This window comes from Trifolium pratense, linkage group LG7 (assembly GCF_020283565.1).
Source record: "Trifolium pratense cultivar HEN17-A07 linkage group LG7, ARS_RC_1.1, whole genome shotgun sequence".
Classification (NCBI taxonomy): Eukaryota; Viridiplantae; Streptophyta; class Magnoliopsida; order Fabales; family Fabaceae; genus Trifolium; species Trifolium pratense.
The window spans coordinates 45,935,703-45,950,524 of record NC_060065.1 but is presented as its reverse complement, the minus strand read 5'-3'; the positions used below and the strand labels follow the sequence as shown (position 1 = coordinate 45,950,524).

Sequence of the window (14,822 nt, the reverse complement as noted above, 5' to 3'; positions counted from 1 at the left end):
GGCCGAGGCCGAACTCTGCACAATTTCTTAGTGAGGATAGGGTATTGGGGAAAGGAAAGGTTAAAAACCAAAAATAAAAAATCCAATAATTCAAAATAACTCTTCCACATTCTTTATTTGGCGTTTAAGAATAGTTCAAACAATCACCTAATCTAAGAAATAGATTGAAAAATGCCAATTGCATACAACAACAATAAATATCAATTATATCTTTGATACAAGAGTTTTTCAAGATAACCCACTAACGTTGTTGCTACAATTCATTAAGAAACCTATAGCTTACACTCAGAAAACTGAGAATGCAACTTTACATGACAAAGGTAGAAACTGGTCCTATTTGATCTATCTATACACATAATCATATAAAGGAATATATCTCAAAACTTCCAACCCAGATAAAATACACTTTCTATTCCAGAATCAAAATTCCAAAATAGAACCATCAGGTGTTGCTTCAAAAAGGAAAAAGGAAAAACAAACATCAGGTATTTCCCTCGATGCACTCAACATAAATACAGTAATAAGAAGAAAAAAAATCAAAAGGAAAAAAAAATACCTGGATAGATAAAATTGTTGCTATTCTGTGTTTTGTTATGTGACACTATAATGAAAAAATAATTATATAGAATATGCACGAACCACTTCCACCACTGGTGCTCGACACATTGGACATTTTCTTCTACTATCTAGCAATTGATTTGCACATTTTGAACATGTGCACATGTGCCCACATCTGCAATACAAAGTACAAGAACATGTAATAAGTGATTAACATTAGGAACAAAGTAGATTCTGATGTGTCAAATTGATGCTTACTGTTACCTGTACAACAAACAATCAATACTTTCTTCACAGCATATACAGCAAAGTCCTTTCCTCACACATTCCCAATTAGTTTTATTGTCTGGTACACCTTGGTCATGTACTCCTGTGATGAATTTAACTAGGGTGAGAGAATGATAAACATCAATTAATTTTGTAAAGTGGATTAGTTATAAGTGAGTTTTAAGTAAAATTATTTTTGTTAAAACAATTTTATTAGTCTTGATCAAACTAAGATTTATAGTCAAAACCTGTTTTTTGCCTAAAAAAACATATAATTCACTAAAACCTTGTTTGGCATGTGTTTGATCATGCAGTGAGAAAAATTGATTTTGAATGAATTATTCTGTAAAATTATTTTGAATGCGTTCATGTAAGACTGTTGAACAATAATTTCTAGGCTAAAAATCAATGATAGAGGAAAACACTTCAAATTATAGCTGCAAGTTAAAATCAATTCTGGAAGCAAAATCAATTCTATTTGAGAACATTCAAACATGTCAAAATCAAATTTACACCTCTGAAATTCAATTTTAACTCCTCCAAAAAGTGTAAAATAATACAAAATCAATTTTGATGCAAAATATGAAAGATAAAAAAATTGTAGACCTGATGAACAAGTTGAGCGATTAAGGGCTGCAGAGACTTCTTGTCTAATTGAGCGTTGCAACTCAAGCTGCATATCCATACAGGCTTCAAGCATTCTCTGCATATTACTCATCCTTTGCTGTAGCCTAACCATGTCAATTCTCAAGTCACTAATACTATCCCACTCCTGTCAAAAAAAATAAAAAAATCAAATCAGAAAATCATTCAAATAATAACACAAGTATAAGGTAGAAAAGTTGGGCACTTTATTGTAAGACTCAAGACTAGAGAGTATGGAGTACATCAGCTAAAGGAAAGCGGTTGTGTCCTGTAAATGAATGCACATTTCCTTGGCGCTGATTATTTATGCCATTCCGTGACCAATTGTCATGACGTGAGTGTCGATCCCATGAAGGCAAAGGGGGAGGAGTTGGTGGTGGTAAAGGCAGGTTCAGTGGACTATTGACAATGTCCTCCGTACCAACAATCTGATCCCTTCTATGCTGATCCAGGTCTTGTTCTGTGGTGGGAGAAGAAGGGGTTGTTTCTTGCAGCTCCTCCCACTCAACGTGAGCATGACCTTGCCTTTCAACATATGATTGTATCAACTGGTCAAGACTTTCACGAAAACTGCTTCGTAGGAGGTTTGAGACACTTCTCCTGCAGAAGGAAAATAGACATTTATTCTTAAAAAAAAATCCATTTCAAAAAGAGATTTGCTGAAACTCTTTAGTCATGTCTACATACCTACTTAGCAGTTCCCTGAGTTCAACACTGTACACATTGTCATCTTCTGGAAAATAGAATCCATGAATTCTACCAACTGGAGCTGCTCCATTATCAGAAGGTCGTCCCAACCAGATTTCCACAGCCTCTTGAAAGCTGCCATCTTCTTGCCACACTTCAGAGGCTGCTACTTGCTCTTGAGTACGAGAATTATCTCCATCATCATTTCCCAAGATATTTTGGGGCCATTCATTTGATGTGCTACTGTGCTGATTATCGTCAACACTTTCCTGGGGGCTATCTCTCCACTCTCTGTTAGTTTGATGCCATTCACTTCCTTCACTTTCAATAATAGTTTCTTCCTCTTGCTCTCTTTCCAGAGCAGTAGATACAACCGAAACCGAATCTACATTATCAACAATATCGTCCCCTACACGATTGTTGTGATTTGATAAGCTGCTTTCATCACCAGTTAAATCACCCATCAGAGATTGCTCAATATGTGCCTCACTTGGTTCTTGCTCTTGCATATTGCTATGGTCCGTAACTTCAATTTGCAAACTTGGTTGGGTAAGGTCGTTACCGGTATCTTCGATTGGCATTGTATCAACATTTTGTGCAGTGCCATCTCTTCTTTCAACACTGATATTGGAAGACGACTCCCAATTTCTTGTTTCTTCTTCATGAGCACATGATATCCCAAGTCTGTCACTTCCCTTGTTATTAGGATTTGATTGTTCGGAATGTACAGAGGCGACTACTTGTGAACTTGTAGCTCCAGTTTGTTCAATTGTATCGACATCAATATCACTGTCAGATGAGGTAACAGATAGGTTGCTTGCTGCTTGACCATAACCTAAATTATCCTTTCTAAAAGAAAATCCTTCCCTGTTCAGAAGACAAGTTAACGTCCATTGGTATAATGCACATGCAAAAAAAATACATCTTAATGAAGGAAAAAAGGACAAGTTAGCTACAAGCAGTAAAATTGAAGCGACAACAAACAGTTGCACTTTGTTTGTATAAAGGGAAACCAAGAATAAAGAGAAGATTATTCCAACCATGTCGACTTTGCAAATTACAATAACAATATTAATTTCAAAATGAATTCCTAGCAGTAGTAAGCTTAACCCGTCAAATTGTCATTTCCCAACAAAAAACATACTATTAAATAGTACACACAACAATTTGGACATTTGCAATAACATGTATTTCAAAATTATCCTCAAGAAGTAGTAGCCTTAGACCATCATTCTGTCTTTTTCCAACGAAACTCATACTACAAAATAAAAACACCCATATAAACTGTGTACTGATTTGATTGACAACTAAAACAAACAAATTTTTCTTCCGTGAACTGAAAAAACACATGAAAGCATGTATAACTTCCATAAAGTGGGGTTATCAGAAAATCTAAATAACATAAACCATGAAATATCATAATTGAAAACAATAGAACAAAAATACTGTGACATTTCTGCTAGTATTATTTAACATATCAACCAAAAATGAAAATAAAAAACCAAACAAACACACCCTTAATATTAATGTTAGCAATATTCACCTTCTTCACTTCAATTTTACCATCTTATTTAAATGATGCTATTATCGTACTACAATATTCTGGCTTCACTGTCTCATTTAGCAGACATAAGCTTAGAATAACAAAAGTTAGTTATATATTTCTGTATCAAATTAGTGCCCACGTGTTTGAACAAATAGAATAAATGCACACCAATCATCCCTTATTATATAGTATATATATATATATATATATATATATATATATATATATATATATATATATATATATATATATATATATATATATTGGAAGGAATTGTAACACATTTCAAACCAAAGATGGATACAATAGCAGAATATTTCAGTACATGTCAGCTTTATGGATCAAAAATATATGAGAAAGTCAGCAGCAGATGTTTGACCTATTAACAGAATGCAATAAACTTAGAAAAGCAAAAAGGAAGTCACAAATAGATAAGTTGGCAGAGAAATCAATCCAGAAGACTTCAAATAAAATTAAAATTAGCTTCTTCTCAACTTAATGGAAAATTGACTGCATACCTTAGACATGATACAGTCTGTTTTTGTCTCAATAAGCCTAATTCACTTTCTGCAATGGAAGTGGGCCGATTATTATCAATGGGTCTATCATTTCTCAAAAACCTGCCTCTAAGCAAGGCCTGAAAATATTTTCAACAAACAATCATCAACTGCAAGAGCAAAGATCAAATTCTAATAAAGTCCTAGATTTTAAATTCTTTGATTATGGATTTAATGTAAATATAGGGTGTGTTTATGTTAGATTTGAAAAGATGCTTTTAAAGGTATAGTTTTTAGTAGTATTTCCAATTTTAGCTTCAGAGAGAAAATAGCTTTTTTTTAAAAAAAAAACCTTGATATTATGAAATTTTCTACTAATGTTTTCCAGTTTTGCTAAATAGTGGCTATAGCGGTTTTGCATAGCGAAATTTAAACAAGTCACTATTGTTCCACAAAACACTATTTAGCACAAAATCTTGTGAAATAGCGGCGCTATAACACTGTTGTGTAGCGGAATTTAAACAAACTGCTATTTTTTGTGATCCGCAATTGACAACAATTTCAATTAATTATGACAAAGTGCTTTTTTCCCTTTCAAACAAACGGGGTCTTGTCTATTGATTTCTTCTTTCCTTTTCTAAATTATTTACATTTCAGTTTCTAGGTATTTTTGAACTCCATAATGCACATACTACTAGTCACCTTTCGCTATGCCTACTATGATACTGTGACACTTCAAGTTCCCCAACAAATTGAGAGCATAAAATGATTAAAAAAATAACCTAAGTGTTCATTAACAGGTTTACTAACAAATAATTTTACTCATTGCATTGAAAAAGTTAAGAAATATGATAAAAAAAATATATCATTTAGTGGACAAACCTGAATGCGATTGCGATGGGGAAAATTAGATACAGCCCGACGTTCCAACAATTCCTGAATATCTCTTTCCCTATCCACCACATTCGTCTTAACCATATCAAGCAGAGCCTGCCGACCACGTAATTTACGGATTCTTCTTCGTGATATATGCTCACTTTGGCCTTCATTCTGATTGACAACCAATCCATCATGAACACATTCAGTTTGGTTACTAAATTCAGAAGACTGTTCTTCCCTATTCTCCCCAACAGAAACACCTCTCAGCTGGCTACTCATCTCTACCCATTGCCTTACGACACTCACTCTTTCCTGCTCAGTTTTTCCACGCAATTCACCCCTCGAACCACTATTTCCTCGAGTAATATTTGATGCTTGAACCCTAGAACCACCATTACTCATCCATTCCTTGAAAACTTTCCTTACTCTTTCCCTCCCAACATCTCCAATACCAGAAGAGTTTTCACGACTAGAATTGTTCAAGTCCACATGATCTTGTTCATATTGAGACCCATTCTGACTCTGTGACTGTGACCATGTTTCAGAATCATTCTCACCTAAAACTGCATCTTCTGACATATGATTCATATTTTCCTGTGATGCATCTACAACCAACCCATCACTCCTCTGTTGAACTAATACTTCATCAGATCTTCCTTGAACTTGTCTCACCATGTGCTCATCTTCAAGCTCACGCCACATTTGCAAGAGCGGGGATGACCGAGTACCTCCCCTCCCTCCATCTTCTTGCCTCCTTGGTGACCGGGAATGAGAGTCCCTCAAAAATGTAGATTCCACCACAGATACATTGTGCACTCCAGCAACAGCCATTTCTAATTTTCTAACAAGCACGCAGAATCACCGGTCTTTGCAAACCATCTGATTCAAATGCATTAAAATTTGTAAGCAGGCGTTAACATAACAAAACAAAACACACTCCCAAACATATCATTTCACATCAATTCTTATAGATTTTAAATTTCAATCACATTTTCCGCTATCATCATTAACAGGGTTTTCAATCTTTCCTATTACAGAAAATCACAGTCGCATTGTGGTTTCGGCAACATCAAAAACCATTATGCCGGATCCCACATCGCAATTTCAAACATATATTTAAAATTTAAACCCACCACCCTTATTAGCCCCATCAATAAAAAATAAATTACAAAGATGGAATTTTCATTTTCATAATTTACAATTGAACAATCTATAGCAATTGCTACTAACTATATTAGTCAAGTTTATAATTATAATAATAGCATAATCATCATCATAAAATACTTAAAAATACATTAAAAAACCAATAATAAAACAATTATTACCTATATTAGATATAATCTAAACAAATAAAAATCTAAATTAAGCTAGAATTCTAAAACACTGAGAATCACAAAATCTCAAATCGGTGTTGCAGATCATTCAATTATACATCAGAATTGCATTAATCAAACACAAATCGGTTAAAACGCAGCGTTTAATTAGTGTGAAATGAAAATTGATGAAGAAGAAATATACCAGTGACGCTGATTTTGGAGTAGAATCAGAAACCCTATGATATCTGAATGAAAATATCAAAGAAGTTTTGGAGAGAGAAAGAACGAGCGAAAATGGAATAGAAGCAGTTGAATCAGAGAGAGAGAGAGAGAGAGAGAGAGAGAGAGAGAGAGTAAATATGGACACGTCAGCAATGACTTTGTGACTTTCTCTTTTTTTTCGTTTGACTAACGTCTAAATATTTTACCAAAAAAGAAAATTTTAATCGTCAAAAATTCAAAACTTTTTTTTTTAGAAGAAATTAAAATTATTAAATTAGTATATATTAAATTAGTCAAATTAAAATTATTTTCGTATCATATAATAAATAGAAGAAATTTTTTCATATTAGTATTTTAATAATTGTCCGGTCAAAACAAAAAAAAATCTTGCTATTTGCTAAGAAATTTTTTTAATTATGCTAAGAAATTATTATCTTTATTTTTATGCCAAGAAATTATTTTTCTTTGAAAAACTTTAGTCAAATCAAATATTTCTATATCCAATTAAGAAAGTCATTTTTAATTATTAGGTCAAACCTTGATAAGGTAAATAATATTTTGCTAAGGAAATGGAGATTTAAAAAAAAAAAAATCATTTGTATATATTTTACATGATTCCAAATAGAAAAACTTCAATAACTTGAGTTTGGTTGAAAAGGAAAAAAAAAAAAAAAAATAGGTAATATCTATTCTAAAATATGAATTTGAATGACCATTCAATCAAGTTATTTTATAATAGTATCACCTTTTAAAGATTTTTGACGAAATATTTACATTGTTGATGCATAAAAAGTGTATAAAGTTAGAGCCAAAAATCGTAAATTTGTAAAAGTTATGGGGTCAAAAGTACAATTTAGTTTAAAAAACGTTTGAGTTGTTATTGGTCTAAATCGTCGGTAATAAAATGACATTTTACTTATTGGGGGCCAAAAGCCACCAATAAGTGGCAACAGTTTAAAAAAATATATGGATAAACCGTTGGTAGCCCAAACCATCACATCAAGAAGTCATCGCAATTATTAAAAAAAAAACAATGGACAACTAGTAGTGATTAATCTTCGTCGAAAAATATGTGGGGCACAAAAGGTGAGTTATTTTCTCCCTACCAAATTTTTGCATGACCAATTTCTTAAAGAGTTCTAAGGTGGGTTATCTTCTTTCAACAAAATTTTCTTCATGAGCAAGAGGCAAGGATCAAACTCACGACCATTTATTTTAGATGTCCAGACTTGGATCAAAAACAATATCTACGGCATCACTTTGATCAATTTATTATCGGTGGGTTGTACTACTTTGTGTACCCTATGAATACCTTTTTTTTTTCTCTTACTTTGAAATATTTCTTTTCAATGTATCTGCTATATTTTATTTTATTATTTTATTTTACTAAAATAGATATTCATTTAAATTGATATAATACATTAGATACAAACACAATTTGAACATCACTAAAAATGCAAATCATGAATTTGCGAACAACATCTAAGTTAATAGCATAAAGCGTTCTAGCCAAGCCTACAAAATAATGCGACAAAATCAAAGTGACAAGAATACGCATGTCTTTGGATCGACATCGTTGATAATCTAGTCATTGGTTGAAATAGTAGTTAATCGAAGTAAATTTTTTAATCTGAACTAGATGAATAGTACAAAATAATGGATAACCAAACAAACACCGCACCAAGACTAAGAATCAAACAACTTTGCACTGAGTGTGGATAGGGTCACAAGTTTGTCCCTTAAAAGTGATATTTTTGCAACTCCATATTTCTTGTTGTTGTTGAACCTAAAAGTTATTCGTGGAATCGATTGATAACTTTTGTTAGCTCTTAACATTGATTTCCTTTTCTTCAAGCGATTATGCTAAAGTTGTCTCTTGGTTGTAAATTCCCTACTGACCTAAGTATGGTGTGTGGATATATTTCACTACTGACCTAAGAAATGCATAAAAATAAAAGCGATAAAAATTGCTTAAATAGTTTGATTGTTTGATTGATTGGTTATCGGGTAAATAGCTTTTTACCCCCTTGCAAAATATGTGATTTTTGTCTTACCCCCTGCAAAATAAAAAGTTGTGATTCGTCCCCTGCAATATGAAGATTCCATCATTTACCGCCACTTGAATTTGGAATCTTATTTTTGCTTATGTGGCCTTTAATTCATTTTTTATTTTTATTTTTTTAAAAACAAAATTCTTTTACTTTGGGTTTATCAACAAACCCTTTTCACTTTTATTTTGGGTTTATTGCAGATTTGGGCTTTACATCTTGGTTTTATGATTTTTGGGGTTTATTATAGAAGTTGTTGATGTTATTGTTGTTGGGAAAAGGATGATCATGGTGATGGGTTGTTCTTGTTGATGTTGTAAAGTGATGTTGGTAGGGATGAAGGGAAAAAATATAAAAGAATTTTGTTTAAGAAAAAAATCAAAAATTAATTAAAAGCCACGTATCATGTCATGTAATCAATTTTGTCCAGTCAGGTGCCACATAGGCAATTGCCACATCAACAAAAATGAAGATTCCAAATTCAAGTGGCAGTAAGGAGGGTAAATGATGGAATCTTCATATTGCATGGGGCGAATCACAACTTTCTATTTTGCAGGGGGGTAAGACAAAAATTACATATTTTGCAGGAGATAAAAATCTATTTACCCTCGATTATCTATCTATATAATTGAGTACAATGTTGGTGTTTATAAGTAAATACTAGCCCTATTGGCCAAACATTATGGCCCTATAGATCATTTGTCTTATTCAGCTATTTGTGCGGGTAATGTGTAAAACATTCTTTCATGGATTATTGTGGTGCCCCATGTCGGCGACATGCTTTCGCTTTACGCCAAGATTTGTTAACTCTATTCGTAATGTGCAATTTTCTTACAGAATGGTGTTTGCAATCATCACCCTTTAAGGCTAGTAGCGCTATAAGCATGGAGAATGATTAAAACACTTATTATCAAGTCATGTTGTCGTTTGACCAAATCTAAAGCCTTGACGATCACGCTAGATCTTAATAGGTTTGAGAAAGATTTGGCTTCTTGTGTTCGGTTGCACTTATAGTTGCAGGGACGGACATAAGGGGGGGCAAGTAGGGGCTGAGCCCGCCCCCCCTGTTGTCATATATTTTATTTTCTTTCATATATTTGTTCCTGATACATATGTACACATAAATTGATATTTGAGAGATGTGTTAAAAGATTAGTAACGACCATTTGACGCAAATCATGCACTCACAACGTAGTAATTGTAATAATGTACTACTTTAAAATATTTTGATAATATGTATTAGACACTATTAAAGTCGAAATTCAATTAAGTTAGTTTTGATTGTTTGCTACAAGTGAAAGATTATTTTCTGCTATGAAGATTGTGAAAATTAGGTTGAGAAACAAGATAGAAAATGAATTTCAAACTAATTAATACAGATTCAGTTGTTGATGAATTTTATGATATAGAACAATATAGTGTATAATTTAGATAAACAATATGATGTATTTTTTATTTTTTATTGAATATATTTAAGTACTATTATAATTATGATTATGATTTATTTATTAGTTATTATTTAATTATTCCGGCCTCCATTTTATAGATTCCGTCCATAATAGTTGCCTATAATAAGCTATCGACCGGAGCTCATTTGACTACCCTTTAATCATCCGTCAGTCTATTTCAACCGACATATAATTCATGATTAAGTCTATACACACTTGTACTAGAAAAAAAAAAAAAAAAAATATAAGATTTGATAAAGTGCGACATTCTTCCTGCTAAACAAAAATGTTATAACCACTTGACCAATTTTTTTTTTTGTGTACAAAGGGGCCTAAGCCCACCACTTGACCAATTTTAACACCGTTAAATATCATATATAAATTATTTATTATATTCATACATTTATTTCAACACCCCCATAAAATTAAAATTATGTGAATTGAAACTCCACCAATAAATATATATTATAAACATAAGTATACAGTATATATTATTGTTGAGATATTAAGTGTGAGTTAAAATTTTATATTAGTAGGAAGAGTTAAAGTTGAACAACATATAAGTGAAATGATCAATAAAATTATTATTTTTAGGGGTTTGAGTAAAGATGTGATGTGTAAATCACTTGTGTGATTGCTCTTAATCCAATGTATGTGGACTCAACCTAGTGAGACTCGCTTTTATGGCACAACAGTGGTATCAGAGTCCGATTTGACTTAATATGGGCGCAATAAGAGAGTGGTGATTGATCAGGTACGGTAAGAGACTCACACTTGATCCATAAAATTATTGTTTTTAGGGGTTTGAGTAAAGATGTGATGTCTAAATCACTTGTGTGATTGCTCTTAATCCAATGTATGTGGACTCAACCTAGTGAGACTCGCTTTCATGGCACAACAGTGGTATCAAAGTTCGATTGGACTTAATACGGGCGCAATAAGAGAGTGGTGATTGATCAGGTGGTAAGAGACTCACACTTGACTTGAGGGAGTTATGTTGAGATATATTCAAAAATCGATGATATATGTGGTAATAATAAAATATAGTACGCACAAATTAAGTATATACCATGCAAGATTCTTACTCTGCCAGTCCACTACGTACCGCACCCATATATTCTTTCCACAATACACTGTCCACGGGTTATGTGTCATGCCAACACCCAAAGATCTTTCTTCCTCCATTGTTTTAAGCAATTTAGTAAGTAGAAAGTGGACGAAACTTATACTTAAATCGCCCTTGAAGATTTAACACTTATATTTACGGTCAAAAATCACTTATATTTAATTATTTATTTATAAATTGCGAAAGATAGCTTTAGTTTAAAATTGGTGGAGGGAAAGAAGAGGATTTTAATTAATTATTTTTTCCGGTTCTAAATATAAGAAATTTTTTATTTTTTAGGTTTATAGAATGGTTGATGTATTTACTAGTTAGTCTAAAAAATAATCAAGATATGGATCTAAAAAGCAAAAAATAATTTATATAAATTACTAGAGGGAGTATATAATAAATAGACTTACACATAAGATTTAGAACGGATTTAGATCATCTCCATCTCTTTTCTCTGCATCTCTCTACATCCTCTCTATCTATCTTTTAATTTCACTTTCTCTCTTACTTTGTTTATCATTTTTTTAATGAGGAGAGAGATTGAAATTAAGAGAGAGATAGAGAGGAAGGAGAGAGATGTAGAGAAAAGAGATTGAGAGGATCCAATTTGGTGGTGGAGCCAGTACTCTGAATTAGGGAGTGCAAAAAATAAATTAACTTTTTTTATTTGTAGACGAAGTGATAAATACGACCGAAACACACAATTTTGAGGTTCCAAATTTGAACAAATATCATTATTTGTTCAACTTAAAAATATTGACATGTTTGAGTAAAAAATATATATATATTGACATGTTTATTTTATTTTATTTTTTTGTTTATAAAATAGGGAAAGAGGCTCTAGTAGTCCAGAGTTTGGCCGCGAAGTAAGTAAAGTCTGGTCAAGAAATTGTTCCACCCAGAAATCGAACCCGGGTTCTCCTGAAATTCGTCCTTTTTTATGAAGCTCATTAACCACTTGAACCCAATGACTTGGTTAATATATCGACATGTTTAATTGAGCTAAGATTTATGAAAATAAAATTAACTTTAATTAACATAAATACATATTAACCGATGAAGAAAGAGAGGGGAAAAAACTTGTACTTAAAAAACAAGAGAATTTTGGCGGTGCAAAGTTTGAAACCGAGGGTGCAAAATTGTAATAATATAAGATATAGGTGCAATTAGTAAAATTCTAGTGGTTCAGCTGCACCCCGCACATAAATGTGGAACCGCCCCTGCTGCGTACACATAAGATGCATGTGATATGATATATATCGGTCGACTACTGAGATTTGTGTAAAAAAAAAAAAAATTCATCACCAGTATTCGGCCTACTGGACTGCTTAATTTGATTTGGGAGTCAGTTCTGACATCAAGTGATTCTAATCTCTTCCCGATTGCAGTTGCGGCGAATTGAACTATAATCATTCCTATCAAGTCCAGCATTAATCACCATTAGATCAACTAACGATCAGTGTAAAAAAATTCTTTAGAAAAAATAGTTTTAATTACCGATGTGCCTTTTTTAAAAGAGAAAAAGTACCAAAAGGAGGGTGGATGAAAGTATGTGGAGCATTGAAGTAGGTCGATTCCACGCATATCCCATGGAAGATGCTCATATCTCACTTACAATTTAACCCTTTTTCTCTTTTCTTTTCTCTTTATAAACCCTTCTTATTACTATGCTACAACACTCCAACATATAGTTCCATCGAGTATAGTTAATTTTTCTCTCTTTGCACCACCAAAAATGCTTTCCACACCACCCATGTTAGTTATTTTATGGCTGAAGAAGATGATGAGAGATGTTGATCATGAAGGTGATGATGGAAGAGAAGATCATTCACATGTTACTAATTAATTTGGAGATTATGGTGGTAGTAATGAGATTAATAATTAAATTACAATTATTAATCATCACCCTACACACCTCAGGGCAACTCCAATCCTTTGGCATACCACTTTTCTTTCATCAACCATACTTTGGTTTATAAGGCTCCCTATATCTAAGTTAGAGGGGTTTTAATTATTCACTTTTCTAAGTTTATATTTTAATTCGAGTATTAAATAACTATAACCGGAGTAGTTAATTTGGTTTTGTTTTGTGGATCTATCATGCTATTTGCACTAGTATACTAGATATACTAGTATATGTATTTGAATAATATGAGGTGGATATTTAATTATATTTGATTAATACATTTTTTCTTTATGAGAAAAAGGTCTTTGTAAAAAAAAAATTAAAAAATATGGTATAGTTCTACTTCTATCTTATTAGTTAAATGGGATGCCTTTTTAAAAAGAAAGAAATTTGTATGTAGTTTAATGACATATGCATTGGTTGCCGACCAGATTCCTAAGTCTTACTTACCACATGGCTCTTTCAACTATAAACCAACCTGAACTATACTTTTATTAGTTTTATATAATACTTTTTTAATTTAATTTATATATACTCGGTCTAAAATTATTTTACAAATGCATCCAATGATATACTAATTAGAACATCGATCCGTGCACGCACGGGTCTAATTTGCGATAAAATAAATTATGGTAATTGCAAGAATGAAATGTATACGAAAAAAGTTGATTAACATTAAACAATAGTTCAACAATAAATTTAGATAAATATTCATACAAAGAAAATTATGGTATATTACGAAAGACTTTCTTATAGACTACATTGGAAGTATTATTCGCATCTTCACCATCATCGTTGACGATCATTATTTTTAATCCTTCTCTAGAAGTAACTCTTGAAATCGCAACATACAACTGACCATGTGAAAACACTGGCGATGGAAGATATATTCCAACATGCTTTAAAGATTGTCCCCAACTCTTATTAATAGTCATCGCAAAAGAAATCATTAGAGAAAATTGTCTCCGTTGAAATTTAAATGGAATTCTTACGTCGGATTGTGTCAGAGAAAATCCTGTCCAAAAATAATAAAATCGTCGACAAATCCTAATATAATAGTAAAACCGCCGACAAATCCTGTCCATCCACGTTTTTTTATTCTTTCCTTGTATATTCTTGTATAACCGCGACACATCCATGGAAAAGTGTTGTTTTATTCTTCTGTTGATGTTATCATTTACTGTTTCAAAAAAAAAATAGTATAATCATTCATATCAATATTACTAAAAATAGTGTAACCGTTCGAGTCCCTTTTCTACGTATTTAGTAGGCAATCCCGGCTGTCATCTCACGATCTTCTCCACCCCCCTCTTTAGTGGAGTTTTTGCCTTTCGTGGGAATCGAACCACCTATCCTGGGGTTCAAATACGTGTTCAATTCATTCCCACTACCAATTGAGCTACGTATTAAGCCTACAAATTAAGCTGTTATTTCTTGGACATATGCGTGTGTGTGCTTGATACGCACGATCAACCTCCAAATTGTGACGATAATTTAATTAATTGTAAATGCTAAACAATGTTCTCGGGACACTGTTTAAGGATGCAAATATAATAACATGTCATTGAAATTTGTACAATCAATTTCTTAAAACGCTAAAAAGTATTATTTTCAATTCAAATATTTCTTTTTTTGGTTTCCTTAACCAGTGTCCGGGGACACCAATCCCTTAATTAATTTAACTTCTTG

The 14,822-nt window shown here is 32.4% G+C and overlaps 1 protein-coding gene across 1 annotated transcript; it reads right to left on the bottom strand.

The window, feature by feature from the left end:
- Positions 1-131: 131 nt before the first annotated feature.
- On the bottom strand, positions 132-6,786 carry LOC123897181. Its single transcript, XM_045947707.1, has 9 exons — positions 6,598-6,786; positions 5,083-5,958; positions 4,222-4,340; positions 2,158-3,024; positions 1,713-2,070; positions 1,432-1,597; positions 823-928; positions 557-733; positions 132-452 (listed from the first exon to the last, which is right to left on the bottom strand). Exons 2-8 carry the CDS (start codon positions 5,908-5,910, stop codon positions 619-621), a joined length of 2,559 nt encoding a protein of 852 aa, XP_045803663.1. The 5' UTR covers positions 5,911-5,958; positions 6,598-6,786; the 3' UTR covers positions 132-452; positions 557-618.
- Between the last annotated feature and the right edge of the window lie 8,036 nt (positions 6,787-14,822).

Excerpts from the sequence above, each read along its gene's own strand:
- LOC123897181 (XM_045947707.1), bottom strand. The coding sequence starts at position 5,910 with ATGGCTGTTGCTGGAGTGCACAATGTATCTGTGGTGGAATCTACATTT. Across the intron at positions 3,025-4,221 it reads CAGACTGTATCATGTCTAAG|GGAAGGATTTTCTTTTAGAA; the intron begins GTATGCAGTCAA and ends TCTTCTGAACAG. Across the intron at positions 734-822 it reads ATTGATTGTTTGTTGTACAG|ATGTGGGCACATGTGCACAT; the intron begins GTAACAGTAAGC and ends TTTGTATTGCAG.